Source organism: Schistocerca gregaria, chromosome 8 (assembly GCF_023897955.1).
Source record: "Schistocerca gregaria isolate iqSchGreg1 chromosome 8, iqSchGreg1.2, whole genome shotgun sequence".
Taxonomy (NCBI): Eukaryota; Metazoa; Arthropoda; class Insecta; order Orthoptera; family Acrididae; genus Schistocerca; species Schistocerca gregaria.
Genome location: NC_064927.1, coordinates 191747750 through 191766120, shown reverse-complemented (window position 1 = coordinate 191766120; position 18371 = coordinate 191747750). Strand labels below are relative to the sequence as shown.

The following is an 18371-nucleotide window of genomic DNA, read 5'->3' as shown; positions in this document are numbered from 1 at the left end:
TACGTTTCAGATGTGTTACTTACATTTTAGGAGGATAATGCACGACCGCATGTTGCACGTTGTGCGGGCCTTTCTGGATACAGAAAATGTTCGACTGCTGCCCTGGCCAGAACATTCTCCAGATCTCTCACCAACTGAAAACGTCTGCTCAATGGAGGCCGAGCAACTGGCTCGTCACAATACGCCAGTCACTACTCTTGATGATCTGTGGTATCGTGTTGAAGCTGCATGGGCAGCTGTACCTATAAACGCCATCCATGCTCTGACTCAGAGCCCAGGCGTATCAAGGCCGTCATTACGGCTAGAGGTGGTTGTTCTGGGTTCTGTGCACCCAGATTGCGTGAAAATGAATCACATGACAGTTCTAATATAGTTGTCCAATGAATACCCGTTTATGATGTGCATTTCTTGTTTGTGTAGCAATTTTAATGGCCAGGCACTTTCTGTAGCGCTCATGTACATTTCCTTGAATCTGTCTCTTTTACTGCAAGCCGCACACCGGCGTAGGAGCTGCTACCGTGGTACGGAGGAGGCGCCGGAGCCGCTCTGCCGGTGCGCATGCGCAGTGGAGGCGGCCTCCGGTGTGCGCAGCGCGCGCCGGCCCGCCGGGCGCCAGAGCGGCCGGCGAGACGCTGCCGGTCCCTGCCCCACGCCGCCGCCGCCGCCCCCGCCCCCGCCGCCGCCGACGCCTGCCGACGCCGACGCCGCCGCCGCACTCGCGCATCGGACGCGGACCGGCGAGCAGCCAGACGCTGCCCACGCTATTTCGCCGTGGTCAGCGCGCGACGCACGGCGGCCGGGGCCGTACGAAAAGTGCACACTTCGCCGCGTGGGGGCGTGCCCGTGTGGCGCCCCACCTTTGCGACGATAGCCGACTCATGTTCCCCCACACAACAATGAATTAACCAGTTATCCATACGACCACAGGGGACTGCATTGCTGCTATTAATTGTGCAGCTCCAAATTTCGGCTGCCACCTCTATCGTAAAAATTTTATACCTACTGGCTGGTGTTCTTCGAACTTTTTTCCGTAACTCACAGACAAACATTTACATATTCCTTCCTCCAGAAACAATGTGATTTTTGACGTTCTGTCGCTTGTGATTTATCATAGTTAGCTACATGGTTTTCTGAGTGGTCTCTGACAGAAACGAATAATTTCAAGACCTTCAAATGCGACAACTATCAAGCGAGCTGACTAGAACAAGTGCGACTCCTGTGCCCAAAGGCGTCATCTAGAAAGTATCGAAGATAACTTGCACAGGGAACAGAACAAGTGACTTCCACACTTTGCACTCTGATACGTGCACTCTCTCGTCGGGTTCCCCGTGAAGGACGATGTGCCGAGATCTGCGAGTGGAAGCCACGAGAGTCGACTGAGGTGCGCCGCATTCTTCGCGATGTCCGGCCGTAGCGCAACGGTCTTCCGAGTCCTGTGGGCCAGCTGCGTCTTCGCCGTCATCCGCGCTGCAGCGGCGGACTCCACAGACGCCGGCAACCACGGCACGCCGCAGACAGGTAGGGATCGCCACGCACTGTTTGTCTCCACGTCCCGCTGCACGCATTTATCTCAAACTCGAGTAAGATTGTAATTTTTAATATCAATATCGTCCCCTCACACGATGTTCCACGCAATCTAAGAAGTTGCCACGGTACTTCTATACAACAGCACGACGCTATGACTGCAAGAAAACGAACCGGACACTTCGGTGTTTGCCCAAAGACGTTTCATTACCCTATCCTCTCGCAATCCTTTCACGCACATGATCTACTGACTTCTCATAATTACAAAACCAGGCAAGTTCCGAAATTAATTTCTTGTGAGAATCGGCCACGGTTCCAGAGATATATCGAAGCGGCAGCTGTTGGGTCGCTCTTTAATTGTTAGCTACTGGCTCAAGTGAAATTTTCAACATGATTCGCATTCGTTCATAGGATGTCTAGCGCTGTCAACAAAGGTGCCACACTGCCTCGCGAGTAAACTACATCACGCCGCAATTCCAAGAAAACAAGCCACCACTAAGTTGGTCACTTAGAAATATTTAAGGCCCCCCCATTCACATGGGCTTAGCACAAAACTACAGAGCGTCCCTACATCACCTATTAAACTTTATGAATTAGTAAACAAGACAACGTACGAAATTACTCTCTCGAAACCAACAGCCAGTTTCACATCTAAGTACTCACCCTGAAACGGTGGCAGTTGCCAACCTTTTTCGTGGCCAGGAAATTTTGATATGATTGTGATGCATTCACACACTGCCCAGTGCTGTCAACGGAAATGCTGCAATACCTCAAAAGAAACAACGTCACCATGTGATTACAAGAAAGAAATTCGCACATCTTAGCTATCGCTATGAAACTACTACTTCCCCTCAACTCCTCTGCATCAATAAGTGTTAAGTGTTCATGAGCATGGACATGTAATAAAATTCTACCCATACTCTTACCCTAAATAGTGGAATCTTATTGTCTTTGATACAGAAACAAAGCCATGATTTTTGTGTTGATAATATTACCATTTGAAGTAGTGAAAATATTGAGTGTGTTAGTCATTTTTCTGCTTCAAAACTAAACGAAACCTAATGCTGACTTCTCAGGTATTGTAAAGTATTTGCACATTAAATGATGACTCGGAATACCCAACAAACCGGTGACACATTAGAATTTTTTCATGAAAATAAAAATGGACTTCCGAACATGTTGCTTCGCCGTGTTTAAAGTAAGGCTGTGGATCCCTGTGAATAGGATTTACGAAAGCCTTATGACTGTGTGCTATGTTCTGCTTGAGCCTTTAGGAAGGATGAATATATCCAACAAACGACGAATTTATGAATTTCTGTACTTCATCACGTCAGGCGGATGTGCCTTAGTTGATGGACCTATCCATACTTAGCATTTTTCATGTTATCGTGGAACGAGCTGTACATGAAATACATTGGTACGCCATACTCATCAATTCCAACCGAATTCTAACAGTCCTTCCTGTAGAATTTCGCTAAACTTTATCTACCAGCTAATAACTTCGGACGTAGTACTGATACTTGTTCAGTATGTTTACCACCTGCCTATTGTCGCTGACGTCGTTGTCACCCGGTATGAGTTCGTTGTCACATATGCAATGAACATTTAAGGACATTTCCACAAATATTGCGCAGTAAATGCCGCCCCTTATTACATCCAGAGAGCGTGTTACCGAATTGTTGAAATTTGAGAGAACTGTGCTTTCCCCATGGAATGTCCTCATATTTCAAGCGAGTAAAAACATGTACACAGGTAGAGAACAAAAGCAATTATAACACCTACCGAGACAAATGTAATTAAAAATCTAGAGACGTTATTGTTCGGGAAAGAATTTAATCTCAGCGCGAGGGCTTCTAAACGTGTCTATGTGTGGTTGTCTATGTGTGTGTGTGTGTGTGTGTGTGTGTGTGTGTGTGTGTGTGTGTGTGTGTGAGAGAGAGAGAGAGAGAGAGAGAGAGAGAATGAGAGAGAGAAGGAGTTTGTGTGTGTGTGTGTGGCGGGGGGGGGGGGGGGGGGGGGGTTGTGGGCGCGCTTTTATATGTACAGAGAGAGAAGAAGAGAGGGCTTTTAAAAGTCTAAAATAACGTGATTGTTGTATCAAATCTGGCTAGTATTCATGACACGTGGGCAAGTATATGCAAAAAATTAATTTTTTTAAAACATTATCAGTGATCTTATATTAATATGATAATTAAAAAAACAGTCTTGATCGCTCCGATTAAAAGAAATTTGCCATCAAGACTGTTTTTTAATTATCATATGCAGAAAACCTACATTCTGCTATGGGGAGTAGAACCTTTAATATTATGTAATCTAGATAGGAAACGGAATCACAGATAACGGACAGTAGTGAACGAGTCAGGCAGAGAAAAGAAAATGTAGATGTCGTTTAGCATTGTTCAGCCGACTCTGGAAAAGGATGTCCTTTCTCCGCTCACATTGGTCCCTTTGCGTGCGGATATGTGACAGTTCTGTTGTATGTGTATTTGTACAGTGCAAGAAACAGACTATGGGGGACGCCAGTACAGTACAATGTTATGTTTGTGTTGTATAACGATAATAACGAAAGGACAGGGTTAACCCGGTAACGCCCAATTGGATACTCCGAGGATAACGTCCGCATCCGGGAGACGGATCGCCATCGACATTCTCACATCCCCTCACTTCATGAGGCACTGGGGAGGGGTTTGGAATTTAATCCGGCACATTGGCCGATGACCAGGAATTTCGCGCCACCACCCCTCCTACCCTTGCCAGCTAAACACAAGCAGTGAAAATTTCATCCACCACCAGGATTAGAACTGGCGTACGTCCGAATCGAGCGCCACCGAGCAGTCGACATGAGATACAGAGGTTGGTGTCCGCTGCAGTGACGTTGTTAAATGAATTTAGCCCGAAACTAGAATAGAAGACGCGCTCGTCATCGTTACAGCCGTGTATGTTTGAATGGGTGGGCGAGGTGACGGTAGTTGCATCGCACGATCCAAGTAGACGTATACTTCCAATAATGTGTGCACTAACGATTAGGGCTATGTCCTTTCATAAGCTGACAAAGAAACAATAGGTGATTGTGTAACACAACCAACAAATGTCAAATTAAGTCGATTGTGAGAGGTACACTCACGTGGTCATACAGCCATCGCGCCCTTTACGGAAATGTTCTCCCCATCCCAGTGCCAAATGAATATATAGATGCCATTTCCTAGAAACTAGAAATAAATTGCGTTAACTATTCCGTAACAAATGCCAAGTGAACTCTGTGACCATTTGCAGAACTGCAGGTTCTGCTTGGAGTAACGCAAAGCTGCATAGGCGCTACCGCTGGACTTGCGTGTAGCAAGTTTTTATCTCAGTCTCATTCACTATCCAGTCCTACATTTTCGTGTTCTTTGTTTCTGTCACCATGGTGTGCACTGGTGAAGGATATTGATATTTATTTTCGTATTGTACTTCGACTTGGCGCCATTTGAATCCAAGTTTAGAAATAACGACGAATGCTCCACCATGTCTTAATAGATGTATAGGACATATTTCCCACGATAAAATATGTATATTTATTCGTTTGGAAAACAAAAGGCCCGCCGTTGAGGCCGAGCACTTCTAGGCGATTCAGTCTGGAACCGCGCGACCGCTACGGTCGCAGGTTCGAATCCTGCCTCTGGCATGGAAGTGTGTGATGTCCTTAAGTTAGTTAAGTTTGCGTAATTCTAAGTTCCTGGGGACTGATGACCTCAGATGATAAGTCCCATAGTGCTGAGAGCCATTTGAACCATTTTAAAACTGAGGATTCGGAACATAGATAGTAAATGTTTACACCTCGCTCAACGTCCGGTTGGAGGCTGCCGAGCGTATTTCCCAAGAACTGACGTTTATCAAACAGGCACGTCTTTGAATATTTGTACCATCAAAGTAACTTGGTGCAGATTATACAACGCTGGTACGAACATATCGAGGAGTATTTTTCAATTTATCTCCTTCGAATATAAATAATATTTTGTAGGCATGTCTTCAAACCTTTTGAGTCATAGAATTAGTCGTTAAAAATGTAGCAAAACTAAAGTAAACCAAATTCAGCCACCTCTCAACAGCAGTGTGATTGAACTATATCAGAGCTACAACTACATCATTATTCAGTAAGTCATGTGACGGTGTGTGGCGGAGGTCACATCTGGTCCCGCTAACTGATCAGCCCTTCCTCGTTCCACTCGCGAATGATGCGGGGGAAGAATGATCATCGTTAAGTCTCTGTATTAGTATAATTTCTCATCGTGGTCATTTTTCGAGATGTAATACGTTATCCGTCTCTTTGCGCGAAGTATTCTCTCCATATTTCAGTAGAAAACCTGTCATGATACAGATCCCATTTCTTATAGCTTCTGGAACTGGAGTCTGTTGATGAACACTGTAACCCTCTCGCGCCAATCAAACGATTCCGTGACAAGACGTGCCGCTCTTCATTGGACATTCTCTACGTCTTGTATCAATCCCATTTGGCAAACGTCCCACCTTGATAAAAAATATCTGAAGAGTAGGTCGAACAAGCGCGTTTTAAACACTGTTTTCCTGGATAAGCTACATTTCCTTTTCACCCATTCACTCAAGTTACCTCCGTTTTCGGAGAGGCATACGCCAGTCTTTCTAATTGTTGACTATTTGATGGCTGTCCAGCACTTCGTAATAATTGCCTAATGGTGCACCCTCCAATCACAGAATGGAGATCTGAGTGGAGCCACGAATATAGTTACAACCCTGACACACTCCCTTTTTGTACGTCAGACGCTATTTTCTTTATTCACGATGGCTCCTCTAAGAGAATAACACAGAGAAAATGTTGAGTTCGATGGGACAAGACGTCTGACTTCCCGAAACGTTATTCTTTTTTACAAGTAAGCGATCAGCGAAACTGTAGTGAGACGCGATCAGCTTTTACCGCAGGGCCTACAATCTTTTACATCTCACAAACGGAATAGCAACGTTTGGAGAGTCCATATGCGTTTAGTTCTGTTCGTATCCTATGTTTTATTTTCGTCTTCAGTTCGAAGGGATTCGATGTATCTCTCCAAACTGTTTTTTCCTATGCAAGACTCTTTTCCTCCGGGTAAATATTACAACCTATATCCATTCTTACCTTTACCTGATTTCTGTCTTCAATCCTTGCACTCTCTTACAGTTTCCACCTATCACAGTTCCCTCCATTAGCAAACTCAAAATTTTTTGTTGCTTAGGTCATATCATATCAACTAACCTCTTCTTTTAATCAAGTTGTACGGCAACATCACTTTGTCCGTGGTTCGATTCAGTGCCTCCTCATTAGCTACTACTCGATGATAACAAATATCTCTTTTTCAGTACCACTTATCTTCGTATTGTTAGAATCCATTATATCCTCCCGACTTCAGCCATCGTTAATTATTTTGCTGCCCAAACAGCAAAACCTATTTACTAGTCTTAGTGCAATGAAATGTAAGGTTGTCCAACTGGAGCTAATGATTTGTTTTAAAATCAATCTTTTATATGTAAATGTGTCATATTAACAGCTAACTGTATGACATAATCTGATTTTTGATAGTAAGTTATTTCATCGGACAGCTAAAAGAGATAATACAATTTAGATAACAAATCTTCGGATATACAGTAACTATCACTGACAACTGCGTATTTTCGCAATAAATGCGTTATGCTGATTACGTATATACACATATATAGCTCATATAATCGTAATATTACGCGATTATTACGAAAAATGGTTATTTGCATACTGGTACGCTAAGAAGCATTAAGTATATGGGAAGTCATATTATAATGACATTAAAAATCTCGCCCTCGTAATGCACTACTGAGCTTTACAGCACGAGTAACGTATTTTAGGAAATATTTGTATTTTATAATACAGATACCGCCGATGACGGGTGAATGCTCGTAACGAGTCCGATAAGATAAGTTACTCTCAACAACCAGCTTACGTCACACAATTAATTATCATTATCACTTATTTACAATTTCTTCAAGTTGCCGAGCACCAAATGTACAAGATAATATTTTATTTACGAGTGTCTTCGTCGGATTTGGTGGGTTTATGACAGGTAACCAGTTAACGAGTCTCTTGTTACGAAAGTAAGGACTTTCGAAAGTACTTTCTTAACAAGATTCTGATAGCCAGTCATTAGATTCGAAGTGGGGTAGCTTTCATAAATCCACCAAATGCGATGAACACATCTGTGAAGAAACCGGTACAGAGCCTCAAATCCTGTTTAATTTCCACAGCATCCTCTACTCGGATTTGGCAACACCCCGCTACTCTTATTTATCTCTTGTCGAGGAATCGTTAAGTCTACAAATAAGACATCATACGATGTTTCCTTACTATTACAACTAATGGCGCTATGTGTCTATGTGCATTCCAGTTCCGTACCGTCCATACAGTGTCCCACATATTTTCAGTTCCGCAATAAATGTTTGTTTGTCTCCATCCTGACCGTAATGCTAAAGGAAATAAGAACTGTAAACTACTTTACTAAATTAAGACAACTTCGAGAGAGCAATTACCATTAGATTAAAAATAGAAGACCGCATGTTAAGGTCTTTTAGAGAGCAGTAGGGGAGAACATTCGTCATAGCTGTGATGGGGGAACCATAGCAACGTTCACCAGTACAAATCCAAAGAAACTCACGCGAAATATAAATAGGGACGGACTGACTCAGGTCTGAGGCCTATTGTTACCAAATATGGTTTCGCCTCCATCAGTAACATCATTCGGGACGAATATCGAGTCTCAATTTTGAAGAAAGTGGGAAAGAAGGAGGAAGTACATCTTTACTTGTAATTGTGTACATGTTTACATATCGCCAGTAACACGTTTCCTGTTTCTTGTCCTTGTCACTCATCGACCTTCCTATCAGAAGTTTGCATTATTTCGATCGCAGGAACGCTATTACCGAGGGAAGTGGCTGTAGTAAAAACGATCAAACGGTTATCTGAACATATAATTCGAAGAAACTTCCATTATGTAAGTGTATGCTCTGGCCATATAACCTTCAAGCAAAGACTCGGGGGGATTGTTCTAACGTCACTGCTGTAGCCAAACATGGGCAGGAGTTGAAATTCGTATAAGTACGTATTTCCACCAAGTAAAATGTTTTAGTCCCTCTCTCGCTCTCTGTCTCTTTCTCTACCTCTCTCGTATCTTTCTCCTTCTCCTTTTTGACTTAAAGGATCTCTTGTAAGAATTAGCAGCATTTCTGAATAGTTATACATACCAACACGTAACTCACATAATACTGTATTGCATTTTTCCATTAACGATTTCAGCTATGAAGAGTCCTGGTCTGCATTAGAGTTGTTACAAAGGAAATTATTCACTTTAAACATTACATAAACAGCACACTCTTCACTGCTGTCATATATGTACTGGAGAAGGAGCCTGTCAAATGAGATAACATCTGCTACACATGATCCGTCGAATCTACGCAAGTACATCTCTGCCCTTGGCAGCTGAGTGGTCAGCGCGACGGTACGTCATGCCTAGCTGCTCGGGCTCGATTCCCGGCTGGGTCGGAGATTTTCTCCGCTCAGGGAATGGGTGTGGTGTCGTCCTTATCATCATTTCATCCCCATCGACACGCAGGTCGCTGAGGTGGCGTCAACTCGAAAGACTTGCCACCCAACGGGAGGCCCTACCCACAGGGCATTTCCATTTCCAAATACATGCTTGAAGCTCAGGAAACATAGCTTCGTAAAACGCATACAACGTCTGATTCTTTATATGCGAAGTTGTTGTAACGAATTCTGTAGATGACCGTTCGTAGACGCAACTGGTCATGGAAAAACGTAAAATGCAGTTTAAATGAATGACAAATTATTTATGTAACTGAAGTATTTGGTTGCTTTAATCTCCGACAAGCACTGATTGAACGATTACCTTACAATGTAAGTTTAAAATGCATATACAAGCTTCAGCTTTTTTTACATAAATTAACATCAGAGTACCAAGACAGAAGAAAAAACGTTTAGTGGTTAACGTTCCGTCACCAAGGAACTCATTAGAAGCGGAAGACATGCGCTGTTTCGGGAATAAGGGTAGAACGAAATCCTTAGTGCCCTTTCAAAGGAACCATCCCGGCATTCTCCTCAAGCGATTTAGTGGAGCCGCGGAATACTTAATCTGGATTGCCGGAAGCGGATATGAATTCTCGTCGTCTTCAACGTGAGTCCCGTGTCACCACCACTGTGCTACCGCTCTCGGTTACCAGGGTACTGCCGGCCTAATTAGTAACACCAGGTCATCAGTAAGCAAATTATGTGATGTAAAGATAGATTATGGGCTGCTTTGCTGCATAAAATTTCGAGGCATTATTGAGAGAGTGATCGCGTCGAAGAAAATCCATTGCAGTGCCAACACACGCGGGCGTCATTCGTATTGGCACTGTTAACAGATTTGGACTCCAAGAATTTGGCCTTTTTACCCATCATAGTGGGGAAAGCCCTAAATTAACTGGAATCAAATCGATAATTCGTAGTTTCCTTCCGGACTCGGTGGTAAATTACTTTAATATTATTTACAAGTAGCTGGTGTGTATCCCTGAGACAGACTTGATCTCTCACAAGTCAGTAATATCGATGGAATTCTGACACAATCCTTCCTCTTTGTTTACCTTGGCAATGGGTACCCCAAAAGCGTTGTTTACATCCTGTCACCGAATTATTGTCGTACCCGAGACACTAACCTCTTGCTACAGAAGACATAAACTTACCGCAATTCTGATTAAGTTTTTCCATTGGTTCTGTAGGCTATTTAACTGTCGGTATTGTCCCTCTAACACCGCAATCCCATCTGTTCTTAATTCAGCACTATACTTGTCTCTAATTAACTAGGCGTCGACGAATCTTTAAACTGACCCGTGAAGTTCCTGCTACATTCTAAATAACCACACGAATTTCTGGAGCAGTCCCCAGGAAACGGTGTCAATGTGACGCTATACTGTTGGTAACGTATGTTATCCAATAAGAACTCTGACCAGTTTTTTCTTGAGGTGTTTGCCTCTTATATATTCATGTGAGATTTCAGCGGTACTATTTTCCCGGCAAACAGCGTACACTAGAATTTCAAAACCAGTCACGCTTTTTATGAAAATACGGACGCACACTAATGACCGACAGGACTGAACTGAAAATGATTTCAACTATTAGTAAGTGATGGGTAATCTCGCTCAAAAGGCTCTGAATGCCTAGTTTTGCAGTGAGCACCAATAAAAAACATTACCGGTAGTTAAGACAGCTTTCCATTCTCTGCGATCAAGACGATCCACGACATCAAAACAATACTGACTCAAGACCATTTCGTAATTTGGAACAATGTCGTGATGCAAAATGATAATGTGAAACTAAAAACAAAAGTGTAACAAATTAAAATTAGAAATGGAATGAAATAAAAGAAAATCACGAATGTGTAGCATTTATGATTAATGCAACGTTCTTCTTCTTCTTCTCCGGTTCGTAGTTAATTGTAAAATATGCTTGCTAATGGAATTTAAAGAGCAGCATTATTGTAAGGACAGACGAGACGTTCTGATAAAGAAAATGAAATTAACAAAAGATTTTTTTCTTAAAATCGGCGTAGCTGGTTTTCGCGGTTAATCATTAATAGGGCTGAGGACCAATGACCCGCCGGCCGGTGTGACCGAGCGGTTCTAGGCGCTTCAGTCTGTAGCCGCGCGACCGCTACGGTCACAGGTTCGAATCCTGCCTCGGGCATGGATGTGTGTGATGTCCTTAGGTTAGTTAGGTTTAAGTAGTTCTAGGTGTCAAAAAAATGACCTCAGATGTTAAGTCCCATTTGAACCAATGACCTTGGCAGTTTGGTCCCTTAGGAATTCACACACATTTGAACATTTTGAAAATTAACAGGGTGATGCTAGATCGTGTATTGGTAGCAAAGGTTTATACCACCAATGCTGGCGTGCATAAAAATGCGACAACAAATTGTAATCAGACTTCGTAAATCATGAGAAGATAATGAACGCAGGTTACATGATTGACCACGGAAATTTGCATATAGGCTCCTACGAACGATGGCCGATTAGTTGCATAAACCTTATCACGACTTTCAAGTCTCCTCGTTTCAAATTAACGCTGCAGCAGATAAATACAGGTTAGGACAAGGTAGCTGGAGTAATTCACTTTAAATAAGAACATTTCAGAATTTAAGTAATTCGTTTAACATAAAATATGCGGGTATTAAAACTACCGCATCTCCCATCGAAGCCTGCATCTACACCGGAAGTTAAGGCAGAGCGAGGAGACAAAATTCCTCGGTAAAAACTCTAGAATAATTTGTTTCAACACGTTCCTTACTTCACATTTGAACAGCCTCAGATTACGTTTAATTATATTTCTTGCTAAGTCGCGTCCTTCCATTTGTGAAGCGGTCGGTTATCCAATTAATTTACGAGGGCTATTCGGAAAGTGAGGAACGATCGATCGCGAAATGGAAAGCACTGTGAAAATCCGACGAGGTTTTTTACAGACGTTTTGGGCAGTGTCTGCAGTATGCCCGTCGATCGTATCACGACGCTGTGAGCGAGTAAAGGTGCCTAGAACAACGATGTCTCCCGCCAAGTAGGAGGGCCCGCTGAGAGGCTTCGCCTTAATGAATGCAGTGCACCTAACACACCTGCCACGCACTTCCTTCTTCATGGCAATTCTCAGCCGCACTCTGCAGGGGCAGTGAAGACGCTCCTGCCGCCTTTTCGATGGGAAGTGTTCGATCACCCGCAACACAGCCCTAATTGGCTCGTCCTATCATCTCTGTTAACATGAACTGCTGGATACGAAGATAACACTTGGGCGCAGGCTACGCTCTATAGAGCAGCGTAGAGAATTGTCGGAAATCATAGGCGGCTGCCTTCTATGACGATGGTGTTGGAAATTTGGTACAACGCTCTAACAAATGTCTAAGTCGGAGCGGCGACTATGTGGAGAAGTACCTGAAAGGTGTAGCTAAGTGCGTAAAGAAAATAGTTTTGATTTTCACTGTGGTTTCTATTTCGCGACCGATCGTTCCTTACTTTCCGAACAACCCTCGTAGAATAAGGATTATCACAAAATGAATAGCACTGATAATTGATTTTTACTTTACAATTAATGCTACGTTCTGTTAAGGGGATGTGACTAAAGACTTACAAATGAAATACAAATTAGTAGTTTAGTTACTCCCATGTGGCTACTGTAAACGTATAGCGAAGACATAATTTACAGTATAGTTTCGTACAGTAGGTGATAAATTCATTTTATTAAAGTTATTATGTCAGTGGATCATGTATTATTAACATTAGTACAAAAATAAATTCAACATCGTCACATCCTACCGCGCCTCCAACACCAGTGATATTTAATTCGTCGGGCTGGAAAATTCTGCCATCCATCATTATTAACCACTCTAGAATGCTAAGAGCACAGTTTTGATGCTTATCAGAAATCGCCAACAGTAGACTCTTGGTTCTCCGTTACCGGAGATTATAGCAGGAATCTTAACAGCAGTGTAAGGGCGAATTTCTGAATGACATAGTATTTTATATTCAAATGTAAAGTTAAACAGTACATAGCCTTTAGTGGAATTATGAAAACAGATTCAGTTTTGGTATATTGGGCTTTTTCGACGTATTATGAGAATGACATATTCTAGTGTACTTAGCCAGATGGCGTCGACCAATTAGCCCGATATCTCGAAATCTGACATGTTGTCATCGCCAAGCATCTCTGACGACTACTGTATCTTCCGTTGAGTGCCTTCTTCAGCTTACCGAAATGTCCAAGCTTTCGGACGACACCACCGGCCAAATAACCAAGAAAATTTCAAAACAGCCAAGTTTTTACGTCTTCATCATTGCATTTTTGTTTAGTAAGTTTAGTAAAATGTCCTTAGACGATACCTGCGCTGTTGATACATTAACGTTATAAGGGAGGCAGAAATATGTAGGCTTTAAAACGTTTCCGTCACCGATAATAGAAGACTGATTTGTTCCACAATTTATTCTTTCTAGTTGTGATAGCAATGCTACGAATTTTATAATCATTGGAATTGAACTCGTAGTTCTATTCCTATTTCTTCAGACAGGAGGCTTTCAGTACATCTTTCTGTCTGTAAAAGCGATGATACGCCTTTCATAATTATTGAATTATGAACTCCGAACTCTGTTCCAAATTCTTCCGACATGAGCCTTTCAGTACATTTTCAGTACATAGTTCGACAATTAAAAAAGTTAAAAATTATTTAATCACTCCATAAAATTCGCTACACTGTCAGCTATAATTTAGCAAAGACTGCACTTTGATGTACTTTGTATCGTGCTGCGTGTTTTGGGATAGCATTCCGTAACTGCCTCGTCCTGAATACAGTTTAAGATGATGTATTTTGAAAAGTAAATCATCTCCAGTTTATAAAGCAAATGAAATTGTTGCCAGAAGACACACGCGCACTAGCGTTCGCAATAACCGTTACTGGAGGTGCATTCAGTCGGTGCCTGTTTGAGTCACTAACAACTGTCTCAATACGCAAGCTTCGAAAGTTACAAACTTGCTGTAGCTATGAACTTTTGCACGAATAGCGGTTCAGTGACGACCCTGGTTTACTCGCACACTGAAACCCGCCACGCCTATGTTATATATCCCCACTAAGACAGAACTACGGTGCTTTCATAATACCATTAAAACTGATGTGAACATTACACCATTCTTCCGCGTTTGCCATAATCTCATTGGTTTCTTTTCACGAGAAGCGGTAGCCAGGCTGGCTCGAGTGCAATCAAGTAGGCCTACTTGATACGTTTAACGCTGTGCGTTACGAGCACATCGACTCAGTAATAACACAGGAGAACTAATATACTGACGCATCTAATACTGACAGCTGTTTCAAGCCAGTTGGTCTAGATAACATGAAGTGAAGTGAACAGTTGCAGCTAAGGGGTAGAAAGAGACGAGCAGAGAAATGGCATTAACTTTTAAACACGAATAAATAATTTATGTTAAAATTTCAGCAATACCCTTCGTAGGGGCAGATGGAAAAAGTAACATGCTCTCGTTCTTTTCCATCGTAATTACAAACAAGTACGATGAAAATTTGTAAATTAAAGACGAGGTGATGTTTGTACGTGAGCTATGTATGACGTAAATGCGTAATGCAGAGACTTCACCGTGTAGTGAAGTAATGAAATCTCTGACAGTGTTACATACTGTCAGTCGTGTAGTAATATCGGAACTCCTTCCATATCCGAATCCGAGAAATACATTCCAGTACTGGAACTGTCATCTTCTACGTTGATAACGATGCTACCAACAAAAGAATCCACGAAGTAGTCCAAGTTCAACATTTTCTCCTCTTCTTTTCGGACGTGCTGTTCAACATCCCGCCAGCGTTGTCCAGTGATGCATCACAAATCATCATGCATTATTTCCAGTACTTTCGGCATCCTAAATATTCCCAACAAAACCTTTAACTTGGCTCCAAACCAATTCTATTGGATTCAAAATGCAGTGCTATGGTAGCAACTGCAAAAATGGAGCATTTCTACGGTGCGTTCGATGCGTTTTTCATTTTTATACGATGCTTATCACTCTGGCTAATGTGAGACTTCGTCTGCGGTATAAGAGACGGACACAGTCCAAACCAAAAGTGTTTAGTTTTTCATTTTTGTCCCAAAATTTAATTTTTTAAATTTTCTTAATGTAAACAATTTTATTAACAATCTTCTATACTATTTCGATAATTTGGAATTTATATTTGCAATGGGGAAATAGGAATTTTGCGTGCGATGTGTAATTAGAAACAATGAGACGTGCATTTCAATAAATAATGATTATATGTTTTACCTAGCATATATTTGATGACTGTTATATTTAAATGTTGCATATATTCAAACTGAACGAAAAAATCGAAAAATACAACCACTGCGAGATTTGAATCAGTGACTCACGGAATACCAGACTACTAGCCTCCAACGGCACCGATTAAGCCAGGCAGCTCCTGTGCAAAAATGTTGTACCTTTAGAAAACAAAATCCCTTGGTAAAGTTCAAAGCTGATTTTCTCTGTAAATTTGTGAAACAAAATTAAGAATAACCTATATCTCGCCATTTTAACGATGTTCCATGCGTGTTTCGGTACGGAGCAGGAAGCAACATAAGTCATTTTCACACTAGGTATTAACAGCTCAACAATCGCAGCCTCACTAATGTTTACAGAGAATGCAACTGTACGCGATTTTTGAAATAAGAACTGCATAGCTAAAGTATGATTAACAAATATTTTACATTTACAGTAACATGGTAAAAGGACGTACTTCCAAAAGCGTTGCAACACCATTGTATGCGTACTACGGCTGTAGCCAATCATCGCGTTTGAGTTTGTTTACATCGGGTTTATTCTTATGATGAACGACATATAATACGTAACTTGTTGTTTGCTGCGAAGGCAAGAGAGGAAGCATCTGTAGCGAGCTCATGTGGTCGAAGCTAAGGCAGCCTCTTGGGAGTACCTAAGCAACAGATCTAGCCCGAGTGACCGGCACGCACCTAATTTTGACTACGATGATAGTTTTCTCTCTCTCTCTATCTCTATCTCTATCTCTCGCTCTCTCCTATACGATTCCTACAGCTATCGCCGAATACGACATATATGTCGCCATCGGTTTCCATCTTCCCATGATTCATCGTATTCTTACGTTTCTCTCTCTTTCTTCGCTCTCTTTCACCGTATCTAACCATGCAACCTTAGGTCTTTCTGTTCTGCTTCTTCCCTGAGGGTGGTACATCCTTTGCCAATTGTCATCTGTCGTTCGCATTGTATGTTCATATCAAGCATGCCGCATTTGTTCTATTCTGTCTGTGATGCTTTCTTCAGTGAGCGCCACTTCTCTATTATGCATAATCTCGCCGAGATACTCTGCACGATCTTCTGAGATAGTGCATTCATATAAATCTCAGTATTTTTTCCCTGTAAGCTCCCAGCACGCAACTCCATAAGTGGTAAAACACTTATCAGCCCGAACATTGTTACCACCTACATAATAGCCGCACGCATGTTCACCTTCGGCACCATCAGGATACGTCGATGCATGAAAGCAATGAGACCTTCGTAGTTCATTGCAAGGAGGTGGCACCGCATCTGCACATGCAAGGCACGTGATTCCCATAAATTCCGAGGAGGGAGCGATGACCTCTGACGCCACGTTCAGAGGTGTTCGATCGTGTTCAGATGTGGTAAGTTCGGGGGTGGGGGGGGGGGTGGGGGGTGGGGAGGGGTAAGCACATCATTTGGAACTCGCCACTGTGCTTCTCGAACCATTCCACACACCCTGATCATGTGACATGGGGCATTATCTTGTTGAAAAATGCCATTTCTGTCGGGAGATATGATGGTCATCAAGGAATACACTTGCACGAGCTGCACTCTACCCATGAATGCCCACTTGAATGTTGTCCAGGGCATAATGGAGCCGGCGCCAGCTTGTCTCCGTCCCGTAGTACAGGTGTCAAGGAGCTGTTCCCCTGGAAGGCGACAGATTCGCGCACTCTCTCATCACCACGATGAAGTAGGTATCTGGATTCATCAGACAATGCGTCGTTCTGTCACTGCGCCAGAGTCTATTGCCGACAGTCGCGTGCTCATTCCAGTTGCAGATGCCGGTGTCTTGGTGTTAAGATTCGCACATGTGAGGGTCGTCGGCTATGGAGGCCCATCGTTAGGAGTGTTCGGTGCACTGTGCGTCCAGACACATTTGTACTCCGTCCGCCACAGTTCGCCGCCTGCCCTGTTTTACCAGTCCGGGTCCTGGTTTAGGAGATTTGCCATTTTGCATTTCTCCCGCAGATCGTTCTGCTTTTGTTGCATTTACAGGGTCCACATTTTCCCGTAGAGTTATTTTTTTCCATTTTGTAAGACACACGCGAGACAGATAAGAGAGACTGAATCCTGGCAGACATTTGTAGAGTCCAGCCACATATTGAACGCTGTGATTTAAAATAATATACGAGTAAATATATACCTTCTCCCGCGATCTTTATTAATTTATGAAGTTTCAGTGGGTGGATGTAGACATAGACAGCCGAGACTAAAGGCAAGAGACCACCTACATGATTTCATTTTGCACGCCACTCGTACTGCAATCAAGTTCGAAAAGGGCTGTAGCAGCACTCGACTGAGAGGCAGGTCGTTAGCTATGCCGGCAGTAAAACGAATGTACAGTCGCAAGAAATGCCTCTCTCAGCTGCTGCCAATCGAATATGCGATGTCGTAAGGTCGTAGCGCACAACACAAAACACGAAGGCGAGCCTAGGTCACAGCGACGAACTACACGCCACCACCCTGTCGGAAAAGCCACTGCCGTACCCAATAAGGCAACCAGACACCTTTTGGCGCGTAACGGTTGTTGTTTATCTGTTTCAGCTACTTAAACGAAGATGAATGTGTTTTCTTAGCATTATTAATCGATACGATGACGACATTAGTTTTTTCCTAGTGTAATCATGCTGTATTTTTGTTTTACAATAGACTAGGGAACCCGGCAATGCTTTCTTACTTGCTTGGTTCCTGTCGCTCCCTCTGGAAATAGGGCTGTGACGAAATTGCTTCATCTGGTACGATTTCTAGCAAGTCTCTTCACTTCACTTCAGGTTTTCCCATGCTTTGCAGATTCCCTCTCGATCGTCCTTTTCCCCGTCTGTTTGGGACGACCACGTTTTCTAACTCCTTGAGGGTTCCAATCCTTTCGACAGATCCATCTGGTTTCTTCAATGTATGCCCAATCCAGTTTCGTTTTCTTTCTTTGATTTGTATACTGATTGGTTGCTGATTT

General features: G+C 42.7%; 1 protein-coding gene across 1 annotated transcript in view; it reads left to right on the top strand.

Moving 5' to 3' along the window:
- Nucleotides 1-614: 614 nt before the first annotated feature.
- Nucleotides 615-18371, top strand: part of LOC126284502 (nephrin-like) — a 1138462-nt gene continuing 1120705 nt past the window's right edge. The window contains exon 1 of the mRNA XM_049983477.1: nt 615-1518. Within this exon, the coding sequence (XP_049839434.1) occupies nt 1401-1518 (118 nt within the window). The 5' untranslated portion in view covers nt 615-1400. The remainder of the gene's footprint in view (nt 1519-18371) is intronic.